General features: G+C 44.7%; 1 protein-coding gene across 1 annotated transcript in view; it reads right to left on the bottom strand.

Annotated features, from left to right (window-relative positions):
• Positions 1-14,815, bottom strand: part of plxna1b (plexin A1b) — a 176,940-nt gene that overhangs the window by 70,443 nt on the left and 91,682 nt on the right. The window contains exons 5-9 of the mRNA XM_079186674.1: positions 10,765-10,865; positions 7,885-8,008; positions 7,249-7,402; positions 6,108-6,207; positions 119-233 (exon numbers count right to left, since the gene is read on the bottom strand). Coding sequence (XP_079042800.1) covers positions 119-233; positions 6,108-6,207; positions 7,249-7,402; positions 7,885-8,008; positions 10,765-10,865 — 594 coding nt within the window. The remainder of the gene's footprint in view (positions 1-118; positions 234-6,107; positions 6,208-7,248; positions 7,403-7,884; positions 8,009-10,764; positions 10,866-14,815) is intronic.

The raw sequence follows: 14,815 nt of genomic DNA, 5'->3' as shown, positions 1-14,815 counted from the left end.
TTTTGGAATCATCCCACACTTATGTTGAGGGGATTAGGCACACAATCGCATTGTCGCTATAAAAAGGACTGTTGTCAATATGAAAGCAATATGGTCGGATCTGCGGTGTGAATCTTACCTCAGAGATGTTGACGCGTCCCTCCTGGAAAGAGCAGTCGTTGGCGTTCTGGGTGCACATGTGGCGGTACTTGCACCAGTGGCATGGGAATGAACCGTTCACACAGGAGAGGCAGCTAAAGCAGAGAGAGAGAGAGAGATGAGAGGAGACGGTTAGGGAGCTTGCAGGGTCAGTTGTTATCCGATTTGAGTTTGAATTTGTTATCTTGCTGCATCAATGCTTCGCTTGACAAAAGGCAAAAAACAGGGACAAAATGAGGTGGTGTCATATTGCAAAACGTATCTGTGCCCAGTAACATCTCATATTTTATGTGTTAAACATAAGAAGAGGTCATTTTATTTTGTTATAAGTGCACTAAAATAAGGACTATATCTTTGGTTCCGGACTATTTAGAGCCATCTTAGAGACATATAAAGTTGATTTGTTTGAGATGTTTGAATGAGCAGTTACACAGTGTGGGAATCTCGCCTTTCGCTCTCATTCGCTATCTAGTTTGTCCCCAGCTTTCCGTTGTATTGGGGAAAAAACGCTACTGCTTGTGACATAACACAGGATATACTAAAAAGTGAATACATATCCAACCGTGTTTTTTAAATCTTTACTCTTAATTTTTGTCAGAATTCCTTCCTTTCACGGTCTCATGTCTATTTATCATTCAATGTCGAAATTTGGACATTTTCCAACATTGTCTGGAATCCCCTCACCTCCCCCCCCCCCCATCTTCCATCCCATCTATCAAGTGTCTCAACGTCTTTCTCCCGCTCACTTCCCTCATTCATCACTCTCAACTCGCTTGTAACTGTCCATCGCTTGCTGCTTCTATATGTTCAATGAACTTCCTCACAATATTTCCTCTCTTCTCCCTCTTTCTATACTTCTGTTGTGTCATTCTCTCCATCCATTCAGCCCTGAACCTCTCTTTCTGTCCCTCCGTCTCTGCCTCTCTCACTCTCACTCTATCCATCCCTTTCATTTGCTGCCGTCTCATTTTTAAAAGCTCTCCCCCCCCTGTTCTTTGTCTAAAGCTCTCTTTCATCCGTGGGGCTAAGAGCGCTCCACCATTTTAAATTCACCTGCTTTAGCTGAGGCGAGGTGCAGATAGACGGGCTGAAAGAGAAAGATGGGAGAAAGAAGAGAGCGAAAGAGAGAGGGAGAGATCAAAAGCAGGTGGATTTCCCTGAGAGAGGTTTAGACGCCAGGTATCGTGGGAGAGAGAGGGGGTAGAAAATAGAGATGGGGGGGTGTAGCCTGCGGGGCTCTGCTTGGGAGTCTCATGGGAGAGGGAGGAAGCATTAGGTTGAAAGTCAGAAAGTGTATGCGAGTGTGTGTGTGTGTGTGTGTGTGTGTGTGTGTGTGTGTGTGTGTGTGTGTGTGTGTGTGTGTGTGTGTGTGTGTGTGTGTGTGTGTGTGTGTGTGTGTGTGTGTGTGTGTATTTGCATCTAAGGGGACCCGTGGAGGAGCGGCAGACAGGTTCAAGTATGCAGTTTATCAACACCGCTTCATGTTATTGGTCCTCTATCAGCCCTAGAGAGATACTACACTTCTTTGTACCTCATTTATGTGCGCAGCATTATCTAATGTAACAATTATGAGCTTACAAATAAAATAGTTTCATTTTATTACAAAGCTTACTGTAGATTCAGTTTCAGAATTTCTTCCGTGCGACTCCTTTAGCAATTATGGCTTGTGTGAGCATATGGTTTATTGAGAATATAATATCATACTACACATAATGCAGTCAAGGTAAGCAAGTCTGGATCCATAACAATAAAAGAGCGGGTAGAGGTGCTTAACATACAGGCTGATTTGTATTCAACCACATCTGCCAGGTGTGAATTTGCGCGTCTCTCGCAACCGCTCTGAGCACACTCCCGACAAGCGCTCAATTGTGTTTTAACCCTGTGTAAAATGCTAACAGCCATTCCTCTCATCCGCATGAAAAATTAAGGCTCTAACTCTTGAGCTCTGAGATGGAGCAAATACACGATTCCATCAAACCCTGACGTGGATTCATTTGGATCAATTAGGGCCGCTCGTTTGTCAGGTGCGCACTGTAAGTGATCGTTTCCAGCCCGGACCCCTCCTTTTGAGCGAGATCAGAGGCTGGGGCTTAATTCAATCCCACTGCCGCTTTAATTGACCAATTTAGCATTGTGCTGAGAGAAGCTGTCCATTTAGAATGAGGGATGTGCGGCTAAGGAAATAGCAGGCCTGTTAATACCATACGAGAGCAAATAGGAGATTTGTCAACGTTGCCGACAAATGGAGGGAAAGCGATTAAACTACGCTGGGTTGGGTTAGCATACAGTGCGAAGACTCAAACAGCAGAAATAGGAGGTTTTAGCTCAATGTTTTGTCCCAAGTAAGTTGGACACAGAAGAAGGGTGTCAATACCGAACAAAAGAGCAGATGACATTACCGATGCAAGACAAATGAACACGTGGCAAGTTAGCTGAGCTCATTGTGGAGCTTGAGGGCGTTTGTTAGCTCGGCAACAATCACTAGTTTGAATTTCAAAGAGTCTTTTTTTTTTGTTGGGGGCCCACCGATGGATCAGTGCTCATCAAAATACAGTACGCCACCAACTTAACACAGCAGGTCACCAGAACCAGGCAGCGAACAGTACAATGTTTAGTTGGAAGATCACACCCAAACACATCTGTCGCTAAGCCCTGGTAATAATCATCTCGATCTGGACTTTTATATTTTATTCATGTCAAATCAACCCCGTTAGTGTACCATTGACTTTGAAATAACGAGCAAAATATCAGCAGGTAACCGCTGCCAACTTTCTGTGACTTTTATGATTAGGGCCTTTGAAATAAAAGATGGTGCCATTACGTGTGCCACCCAAGGCCAACAGTAGGCCCTGTCTGACAACCCCCTACTGCTCACGCTTTGGTTCCTCGAAGTAAGCAGGGCCCCCTGTCACGAGCTGCCTCAGGATCTCAAAATCTCTTGCCTGGGTGCACACTGTTTTAAGGAAAAGCCCACACGGGGCCATTAAGGGACGTTCAATCATTTTTTTCCCTTCTTGTCCAAGGGTGGGCTCCCTTTTTCAGAACCCCAAGTATCTCCTTATTCCTCCTTCCTGTCACTCGCCGTCAGCCACTCAGAAGCTTTGAGCGGCTGCAGACACGCTGCCCGTATGGCCACGCTCATCATGCTAATTTAATCCGTTCATATTCAGATGCTAATCAAGCTTTGGAGCGGTAGTATTTTTTTCAGGGTCGACACAATGGGCTATGATTTCCTCCTCTCTCCTTTCCTCGGTCAGCTTGGAGTGCTAAATACAATCCGCTTTCCTAGTGAGGTGTGTTTGACACATAACATGTGTTATTTATTGGCTACTATTAATTTCAAAAGGTGTGGAGGTGAATAATTTAATGACCCTCTCTAGATAGTCTCACTTGTCATTACTGGATCTTTAAAGGAACAAAATGAAATCTGAATTTTGCAAGAACAGGGCGAGAATTCCTGCAATATTTGGAAAGAAAATACTTAAAAATCGTTCCAAAACCCTTTCAGCTGCACAATTTGTCTCCGTTTTACCCTGGATCCAAAGCTTTTCATATTCTTCTCCATCAAAGAAAACGATAGTCTCTCTTGCTATGCATTTTTTCTCCCAATTACCCTCAGAGCTCCCTAAATCACACAACAAATGACCCATGTCACGGCCCGAGCCAGGTGCTCAGTGTGGCTTTATACAGACATTTAAACCACAATTTATTGCCAGACTATCTTCCCTATCATTAATAAATGGGGGGATGTGGGATGAGGAAAAAGCGTATGGAAATATTTAATTAAGGAGCAATCATGGCCTTGGGTAATTTTCTATTTCAATCTCGGAAATCCTTAAACTGAAACAGTGGGAATTCTAATTAGATTAATACCACTATGTAAATTTATGGCATTTTAGAAAAGGCAAGGGCCACAACATAATCAGTTGTGTAAATAAGCGGAAAGGGTGTGTGTTTTTCGGGATGGGGTTGGGCGTCAATATGTGAATGTAAACTATTCAGAAACATAAGGGGGTAATTCCAATGCTGTGCTCATGCCTTGACTTCCAAAAAACAGCGTGTTAGAAGTCTACACAGTACTGTATGAATAAAAATAGATGTGCAGGAACAGCTGATGAATAATGTCTCTGCTCGGAAATGTGCGTCTGCATGTTTTGAGAGTGTCACTCTGCATCCTTTTCTGTGTAAAAGTCTTCATATTTTGAGTTTAAGCCCATTAGAGGAAAACCTGGCTCTGCAAAGAATGACCAAGCATCCTGGAAACAGGGCCTTGCATGTGGCCGTGCGGGCTTGAAGTCATTACGCCAACGACATTACCAGTCTGATCTCATCAGACGCCACAAACTGACGTCCGGAGGGCACAGCGGGTATGCGGGCCGGAGTGCCAGCTCCAAATGGGATTCTTATCTCGGCATCTCTTGTCGCCATCAGAGTCGCTGCCGAAGATGCAACGCGCCGTATCTTTAACTTCATTAGAACGTGTCCATTACATCACTGGGCGGCTGTATTAGATCAGCCCAGGGAACGGATTTAATCAGAGTTCATTGGGGTAATATCTTCAAATGGCCGACTCTCTTGTCTGCGTCACTTCTCATGCATGTCTTGCACTTGGTTTGTGAGATCATTGCCATTTTAGAATCATTTTTGTGACATCACATTTGAATACGTCCATAAAGAGACTATGTTACTTTCTCTTTTTTTTTAACTGGGTGTTTACTTTTTCAAAATGAAGCAATTTGTACTGACACGTCTGATGCAAGATGCACCCTAGGCAGTATATGGCGGTGGGAGTTAGAGCAAACATCACAGGGTCCTTATGGGAAATGAAGTAACTGGGAGTTGACATTGTAAACCACCACACCCTTAACCAGCTCGGCTAATCATCGTCGTCGTGGAAGGGGATTCTTCTCTACGGGGGTAGGTGGGTTAAAGGTCATAGTAACGGATTAGGTGTCCAAGACATTCAGGGCTTCAATGAGCTGTCAGTGACAGAGTGGAGAGAGGTGTGGCGGTGCATGTCTATGTGCATGTGCGTATGTGTGTGTGTGTGTTTGTGGACAATCCTCGGAGGAGGCTCATCTAACATCCAGAGGGAAGCCGGGATGGAGCCCTGCGGTACCCCAGGGGCCTCCAAGCCATCTGCTGCCCCTAGGCTAATACCCCAGCAGACGTTCCGCCTCCCCTGGATCAGCCGTGGCTGGGCAGGAGGCAGGGTATCATGTGGGGCGGGGTATCATGTGGGGCGGGGTAGAGGAGCTAGAGGATTCTTTTACCCCGGCAGGGTGCATTGGGCTTGCGGTAGGACTGACCTAGGGGTGTGTTTCGATGGGTGGTGGAGATTTTTTAGCAGAAGGTGGATTAAGAGAGGCAGTGACCTGAGATCGGGCAGAAAGCTGAGGGCGTCTGGAGTGTGAAGGAGACTAACTCTTTGAGAGAGAAAAAAGCACAAGACTTAATTTAATATGTTAACAGTGTTTGACTTTGTCTTTATTGTGTAAATAAGTCCCAGACTGAGTAGCCGAGAGCTAAAATAAGCTGGAAGTATTTGTTTTCTATCAAGTGGGGAGGCATTAATGTGTTTAGAGTCTGTGATTGGGAGGCATTACGGCAGACCATCGCATAATGAATTAATCATTGGAGTATCATTAGTGTGTGTCGTGGGTTATGATAATAAGACTAGAATTACCATCTCATATCCCAATCGTTTCTCATATACGGTGCGTTCGATTTTGAACTCAAATGGTAACACAATCCTCCTGTGGAGGTCGGAAGGGGGGTGGGATATTTGTGTGTGTGTGTGCTTGTATGTCCAAATGCATTTCTCATGAACAGTAACATGAGACAGACCGCGGGGAGACCGGACAAAGAGACAATCTCTTTAAAGAACAAGAGAGAAAAGACTGAAATAAGACCCAAAAAAAAGAGCAAATGACTAATGTACCCAAATATATTCAACCATTGTAACTTACGACTGGTGGACGCTGCAGTTGTAGAAGACAAAGTCGACGCCGGCAAACTTCATGCCCGTCTCCTTGGACTTCAGATAGAGCTTCACCACCCGCTTGTCACCTGCACCAAACGGATACATGAACACAAAATGAACATGAATTAATTACCGAACAGCTCAAAAATACCTAACAGCTACATTTAATCACACGGAATATGCAGTACGTGACAAATCAACGACACAATGTCACGTTTTAAATTTGAATTCCACTTGTGTGACCTCAACAGATAACACGCACACACAAAGAAACACTGTAGCTTAGCAACACAGCGCTCATGTCACACCCACAGTAGGGTGGCATTAAAAATAGCAGCACCAATCAGTGATTGGATGCCAGAGCTGATTAGAACTCATAATGGGGCATAATGGGCTCAGTTGAAGAACTACCGAGTTGTCACTTTGAGGAAACTTAGAGCGTACTGACATGTTTTCAGTGCTTTGAATGTGGATACCAAACAAGTTCTTAGCATTTGTGGCTTGACAGAAATGGACATAAAACAGGTGCAGAATCTCTGCAAAAAAAAAAAAAAAGAAACACGCAGATATTTTTAAATCTAACAAAAAACACACTGAAGTCACTGCTTTGAAAAGAAGCAAAGAGCATAACCAGTGTCTTCAGATAGAAAAAATAAATAAAATGAAACTGACAACAGTGCATAATGCATGATAATGGCAATTCAAAAACAGTTCTATTTTCAGTAGATAAATGTAGACTTGTGTTTAGGGCTTTGAAAGGGAATGGCTGAGCGTTATTAGTGGTGACAAGGTATTCTGAATAAAGACGCACTAAACAAATCATCTGGTAACATTAAAATTCTGTTCCAGCTTTACCCAAGTCTAACGTACAAAAAGACCGCTTAGGAGGAGACGCGTTGGCCCGTGGTGATGAACATACAGTATACAGTGAAAAGAGGTAGAGGCGACATAAACATAAAACATGTCAAATGGAATATGGAGTACTAACATAAAAATAATTCAATACTAATCTCCTCAAATATATCACCAAAACTCCTCATAACCACACCCTACCCGCCCGCCGCTACCACCCAGTGACCTCACTGCCGCGATGACTTCATCACCCTTCGCCCCTTTCCTGTACCGACCTTTGTTCCTTGTGATCGGGATGATTTCCCGGACTGAAGGAGACAGGCAAAAGATGTGTCCACCCTGGATCCGTCCCTCTGTCTCCACGTAGTCCTCGAAGGAGCAGTTGACCCCCGCTGAAAGATCAGGCACGTTACGAGCCTGGAGGACCAGCTAGCGAGAGAAAAAGAGAGGGACAATCAGTACAAGATCAATGGAAGGACATGGTGTACATGGATTGTTATAAGATATGACATGAGGGTTAATGGGTGTTGGGGAAGGGAGGTGTGTTGGGGGGTGGTGGAGTGAAGCGTGGGTATGAGTACATGTGACAGCAGCAGGAATAAAGGAGGGTGAGTGCGCGTATCTTGTGTGTATGCATGTGTGCGTCAGTCGGAGCAGCTATTACAGCAAGGTTAATGTGTCCGTGTTAATGTGCAGAGTGAAAGTGAGGCAAACCGCAATCAGTCAAACCTATGTGGTTACATTGAGGAGCTGCTGACAGAATGGGAGCTCTCACGCGCCTCCAGATTTCCATAATATAAATGACAGCAGGCTTCTCAGAACTGGTCCAAGACCTTTTTAGACTGTTTACGTTGTTTTATTGTTTAAAATGTATCCACTACAATTGGGACTGTGGGCAAGAGAAGACATACCTGGACTTCAGACATGGTGACGGAGATATTTCTTGGCTGAACGGTGAGCTCCACACACTGCCGCTGGTCGGAGGCAAACCTCTGGGGCTCTCCTGCTCGTTCACACCGGTCCTTACGTGAACAACTAGGGTGCAGCAGCAAAAAAAAAAGGAGGAGAGAGAGAGAGAGAGAGAGAGAGAGGAAGAGAGGGGAAGAAAATGATGAGATAAAAAAAGATAGGTGAGGAGAGATGAGAGAAAAAAAGGAGGGGAAGAACAGATGAGAGAGAGGTGAGGGGAGGGGAGGAGAGAGAGAGAGAGAGAGAATATGAGCCACTGTTAAGCTAATATGGCAATCATATTAAGATGACAAACATGCACGGCCATCACCGTCATACAGAGATGGGAGCAATAACGGAAGACAAATAGGCTAATAGCTACCCCAGCCATTACTGTAGGCCTTTACATCATTACCTTATTGGCCCTGACATTTGTGCAAGAACCACTAAGCTATATGAACATCCACTCCCCCTCATCTTTTCAGTTTACAGCGCCTCCCGATTCGAACTTCTAGGGAGATATACAGGCAATCATTAAAGTTTCCCTGAACCGTAAAAATGATACAATTCCTACCCGCCGCATATCAATGGGGTCAGCAATTTCCACTGCTTATTACGAGCCAACTGATCGTGCTAAAAATCAGCATACGGCCCCGTATTGTGGCGGTTTTACTATTAGCTATTCATAATGCATTAGCTATCACTTCACCTTCGCGCTAACAACAACTGGTCCCGGTGGTGAGAGGAAAGTGCTGATGTGGCGCTCCGCGAGGCCTTAACAATAAGAGAGGCAGGGAAAAAAAAAATGCTAACTGCCTCCTGTGAGCAGCAGCCCCCCATCCCCTCGTTTAGTTAGCCTTCACTCGAGCTCAGCAAGAAAAAGCTGTCGCCAACCACTCCCCCGGGAGTCACACACATACACACAAAACGCACACTGTACAGGCACGAGTAGAGATGCATAAAGGTATGTACACGTTTTCTCATTATGGACCCCTTTTCCTTCTACTGCTCCTCTGGTGTGTGACTGTGTGAATTCGTTTAAATGAAGTGTGCTCATTTGTCTAGAAACACCTGCATGTGTGTGTGTTTGTGTGTGTGTGTGTGTGTGTGTGTGTATAGGTGTGTATGTGTGTGTGTGTGTGTGTGTGTATTCCTCATTCAATTTCACTGTTGATTGAAACTACCATGGCTCTTAATAAGATGTGGCTAAAAGCACCAGAGGGCTGAAACGAGGCTTATAAATAATTTGCCTATTAATACCAATTTGCCTGCAAGGGCCTCTGCCAGATTTGGCAACACTATCAGGTAAGCAAAGAGCGAGCCGCGTTCAAGACACAAGGTCAAAATGTGCCCAAACAGAAGGATATCGCTGGATCAAGTCCATCATAATTGAGTGTGTAATTCAAAAGATGTGTGTGTGTGTGTATGATAAAATGGAGACACAGGTGGTATATGTGTGTGCGTGTGTGTGTGTGTGTGCCTTGAGGAAAGACAGGTTGGTGATATGTTTTGATAAGTTTCATTAATGTACAGAAAGATGGCATAGTGCCAAATACTGAACTGTTCTCACACTCTCCTTTGTGCATACACACACACCCTCAAGTCAAAAGGGAGGAAATGGAGAGATTACATACGGACACAGTGTTATTATGTATCACTCACTACACTTGTGAGTGACTAGATTTCATTTCTAAACATCGTACACAGTAATCTTAAAAAGACCTAGTCCGCAAACCAAACACTAGAAGTGACTAATCCTTAATCTGTTGCCATCTAGTTCCCACGTACGTACGTACCACGTTCACAACACACGCACACAAAAATAAGCTAAATACCACTCAGATAAATGATGCAGGCTGCCGAGCTATGTTATTTATGTGCTATTAACCAGTTGACAGACTTCAACGGGATAAATATAGCACTACTGCCAAGGAGCTTTCCAAGTTGTAGAAGTTAGATTTCTTCTATGAATCATAATTAGGCCTAATTAAAAGCTGTTAGAAGCACTTTACTCAAGTTATTACAGGGTTTTAAAAATAGTTCCTGAGGTCAACACAGGCCACATTCAAAGCAGCAACTGGCTGCCTGTGCAGTGTTTAGGTTCTCTATTCACACTGTTCCCCTTTCAGTGGCACATTTACATGTATAGCAAACTTTGTTTCATGTCGATCAACACCTTCTGAGGTAAAGAGAAAGAGTCAGTTGTTTAAAGGTGTGGTAGTTCATTTAACAGTACATCAACGATCACATTCTAATGCAGCTCAGGACGCGAAGGAGCCTGAGAAACACTCATTTAGGGTTGAAATTTGAAGCTACCAGTGCAATTTAATTTCAGAAGATAGTAGTTCTGAAGATCATGGTCTCTCTTATATTCAGCAAGTTAAACTGCAAGTCTTTAGAAGTCATAATTAAAAGTAACTACAGACATCTTTACAGTTGTAGACACCCACAAAAGGCCCCGAGGCCAGACCACGAATGTATCCACGGTCTCCATTCTCTACAAAAACTTTCAGAAAGAAAATGCCCCCCATTGAGTGGAGATTGTGCCAGTTTTTCTTTTACTTGTATTGCTCCTTTCTGCCCTACATTCAAAAAACTCTGTCAACTTGGAATATATTAAAGAAAGACTAAGAACCAAACTTCCCTGTAAACAACAAGAGCTGGAGTATCTGGGGTGACAAAAGGCTACTGAGCTTCATGTGTATACCATTCAGGTGGGTGTTTTCACTCCAGCTTGATCAGCTGACACAAACCTAAAACACTTCTTCACACAATTATCAACTATACAATGCAACGGATGGGTACCAGGATGAAGTGTGGTAATGAGTGCATGTGGTACTTACACATTGTGGAGGACACACCATCCACAGTGAGGGTCTCTGGAGCCCAAACACTCCCCACAAGTGGTGTACTGCTCGCAGCTTTCCACTGGAACTCTCACCACCTAGGGAGAGGGAGAGAGAGAGAGAGAGAGAGAGAGAGAGAGAGAGAGAGAGAGAGAGAGAGAGAGAGAGAGAGAGAGAGAGAGAGAGAGAGAGAGAGAGAGAGAGAGAGAGAGAGAGAGAGAGAGAGAGAGAGAGAGAGAGAGAGAGAGAGAGGCAAGAAGTGATGAAAAAAGAATTAGCATCCTCGTCATCAAACCAGTAAAATGAGCAGTATATTCGGCTGGATAGAGATGAGCATTTGACAGCTTATCAGACCGATTCAATTTCAGCAAACAGTCATAGTGTGTGTTTGTGTGTACCTTCCTGAGACTAAAAGAGAGTTTGTCCGTGAGAAGTGTGTGTGTGTGTGTCTTTGTGCATGCGTGTGTTCTGGTGAGCGATTTTGGTCCAGCGGTGTGTGACAGCCTCCAGTGAAGCGTTTACAGGAGAGGCCTCGCAATGCATGCTGGGACACCTGACAGGTGGCTGTCGCAACGATACTGTGATTGACGGGTGACCTCAAAAACCATTGGGAGGCAGAGGAGCAGAGGGACAGACCCCCAGTGTGTGTGTGTGTGTGTGTGTGTGTGTGTGTGTGTGTGTGTGTGTGTGTGTGTAGGTGTGTGTGTGTAGGTGTGTGTGTGTGTGTGTGTGTGTGTGTGTGTGTGTGTGTGTGTGTGTGTGTGGATGTTCGAGCTTGGTGTGGCACCAGATGTTGCCTAAGAAAGTAGATCAAGTGTTTAAGTTAGCCCTCCACTCCTGCTAAAGGTGATGACAGACGGTTCACAACACGGCCCCAATGGGTCAGAAAGTGTGTGTGTGTGTATTTCAAAATATTCACGAGAGATGGGAGTGTGTTTAAGTGAGTGACAGACAGATTGCTAGCATATGCGCGGAATGCTAGTGTGCGACAAAGCAGGCACGTGTTTTTGCGCTTTTGTGTGCGCACATGTGTTGAAAGTGTCAGCGCCGCATTCAACTTTTCTTCACCACAGGGCCCCAAGTTGATGAGTTGCTTGATCCCTGTTTCATGATGATGTGTGTGTGTGTGTGTGTGTGTGTGTGTGTGTGTGTGTGTGTGTGTGTGTGTGTGTGTGTGTGTGTGTGTATGTGTGTAGGTGTGTGTGTGTGTGTGCATGTATCAAATTGCCACAGACGGCAGGCTAGTTTTAAATCATGCAGCAGATAGTGAGCCGTCTGATCAGTAAGTAACCGCATTTAACAACCCTACCCTTGGGTAACACTGTTTTAGCGTGGACACACACACAGATTTAACCATGAGAACCCCTTCCAAGTGGTACGTGGGGACTAAAGTAGTGACTGCCCTGGCGGGGACTGACTTTTTTATGAGGTATGGAAAGGGAGAAATGGAGGGGTGTATGGAGGGATAAGAGGACAAAAAAACATGGCAGAAAGAGAGCAGAGGCCTGAGGTAAGCGATAAAGCTGGTTAGCTGCAGGATGGAAATCAGGCAGACAAAGGAACGCAGCACTGAAATATTAAACTGGGGGCCGGGAATCCTCCGTGAGCTTTACGTAAAACACAGATATGAGATGGATATGACATGATGGAACTCATTTATGCTATGAAAAGTATTGTATCAGCCTGGCCTTGGGGCTTTTTGACAGAACAATACCGCTCAAGCAGAGGGTAGACGGACAAAAACACTTGACACTGTGAGCCACTAATCCGCCTTTTCTTTCTTTTCCGTTTCCTTCATTCCCCACTATACATTTGGTTATTTCCATTACTCTTTATGTTCCTTCTGCTTCTTTCTCGGCCCCACAATCTTCATCCTTCTCTGAGCATCTCATTCATTCATTCCGCAAACCCCAGTACGGTAGCTTTCTGGCTGGCTAGCTGCCCAGAGAAAGAAAGACAGATGAAATGACGTAAACAAGCGACGGTGGAGACCAGAGGGGGGGAGGAGGGGGAGGTGGTCATCTACTGGAAGAGCTGCTGTATGGATGAATAGAGGGACAGACAGGTGTAATGGAAGACACACGCGGGCCGAATTGGCACGGACATTGTGCTGAGTAGATGGGATATGGTGGCAGACGGCTGCTATGTGTCATTGTCAGAACAAGTGTGAGTCTAGTTTTCATCTGAAAGAAGGGCTGAAAAGAGGGATGGAACAAGGGATTGGTGCGTCTTTGACAATAAAAGGATGACAGAGGGGAAAAATGAGTGTGAATGAATGAGCAGATAATGGAAAAGTGGAAGAGGCAAAGTCAGCTGTAGTTGAGGATATGTGATCGGACACCTTGGGAGAAAGGAATCATCACAGGACTTCTCTCAAATAGTTCATGATTTAACAAAAAATTTAAAAAAAAAGAGTAAATGGAGAGCAAGAATGGCCAATTACCCCTCGTCTTCTCCATAAATCATTATGACTGTGATTAAGGACAATGGTTCACATAAATCATACTCACACTATGGGTCTTTGGTGAGCTAGCGTAACCTTATCACTGCCCTATGTAATGATAGATATGGTCTATTGTTCACAGTTGTTCCCATACTAGCACTAGTGAGTACACTATGGGCTCTATTCAGAGGGAGTGGTGTACAGCTGTTGATGTGGTGGGGGGGGGCTATGATGGTTGTTTTTCCCAGTGGGGATATAAAATACTTTACTGGAGCCGGGAATGTTCTGGTATAACCGCATGCGGATTCCCAAAAAATATGTGCCGGCGTGTGTGTTGGGAATACTGCTTACCCACAGACACACATGCGCACACTCCCGCTCCGTCTGCCTCTCGATGGCTCTTTTAATGAAAGCCAATTCCCGACAGTGTGCCACATTACTCCTTTAAATGACCTTATAAACCAAGGCCGCCATCTCCTCTCTCTTGCCATCTCCTTATTTACAATAGCATCCACCGCTGTAACTCAATTCTGCTTCCCCGCTCTCTCTCCCTCCCCGTGTTGTCAGCCCTCTACCCTGACCATATCGCAATGCCATGACATCTCCTTTCAGCAATAAACTTTCCACCTTTCCTCTCCAATCTGTTTTTACAGAGCGCTATCACCTGCTTTTAAACGTCCTGCTAACAGGCTTTGCGACGGTCACCCCCCCCCCCCCCCCCCCCCCCGCAACCAAAACCCGACGGACCTGTAAAGCTTTCAGCGCGGCTTTTCATTGGTTGTTAAATCTACAGATATAAAAAGATCAGCCTTGTTGCAGCTTCCTTTTTTTCAACATTCAAACACAGGGGGAGTCTATAGTAGAGGGGAAGAGGAGGGGGGGGCGTAGAAGAGAGACGCTCGTATGTGTTACACTATCTGGGAGCCAAGAGGAAGAAATCTCAGTTTGTTTTCAGTTATTTTTAGATATCTGCATGAGACTCTGCATCATAAATTAGTAACGCAGCGTGCCTCCTTGAACAACTATCACTGTACCTCTTGTGCTCAACACTTAACCTCATATGGTTCTAACCCCACAGCTGAGGGACAAATAGGAGTGAAATTTGGTTTAACTGTGGAGTGTCAATTTAAGGAAAGAGCACACGTACACAGTCAGCTTTCCTGACATACATTTGAAAGAACTGCACGTATTTTGTGGGGGGAAAAAGTCAGTTTCCAGAGAAAAATTCGGAGAAATCTCATAAACTTGTGGCTCTTTTATTGCTCGTCTCCTTTCATCCAAACCCGTACTCTGTAATCTTAACTAGCCGTGGTTGAGCAGAAAAGAAATGCAAAGACTCCGATTTAAAACTAAAAATGACATTTAAATGACACAAGGAGCAGACAGCAAGTGGAGGAGGATGAGGAGGAAGAAGATGAGGAGAGGTTATCACCTGTCATCTTCCCTCCATTGCCTCCTCTCTGTACACTGGTATTAACCACACCTGCATTATCTCAACAACCGTCAATCATCTTCCATCTTCCCGTGGTCTAATCTTTGCTGGCAGTGAACAGCCATGTGCACACAAATAATAATAAATCAATACCTACCAACATAGCCACTAAA

Source organism: Pholis gunnellus (genome assembly GCF_910591455.1).
Source record: "Pholis gunnellus genome assembly, chromosome: 3".
Classification (NCBI taxonomy): Eukaryota; Metazoa; Chordata; class Actinopteri; order Perciformes; family Pholidae; genus Pholis; species Pholis gunnellus.
The sequence above is the reverse complement of the archived record's forward strand: the minus strand, read 5'-3'. Positions and strand labels throughout refer to the sequence as shown.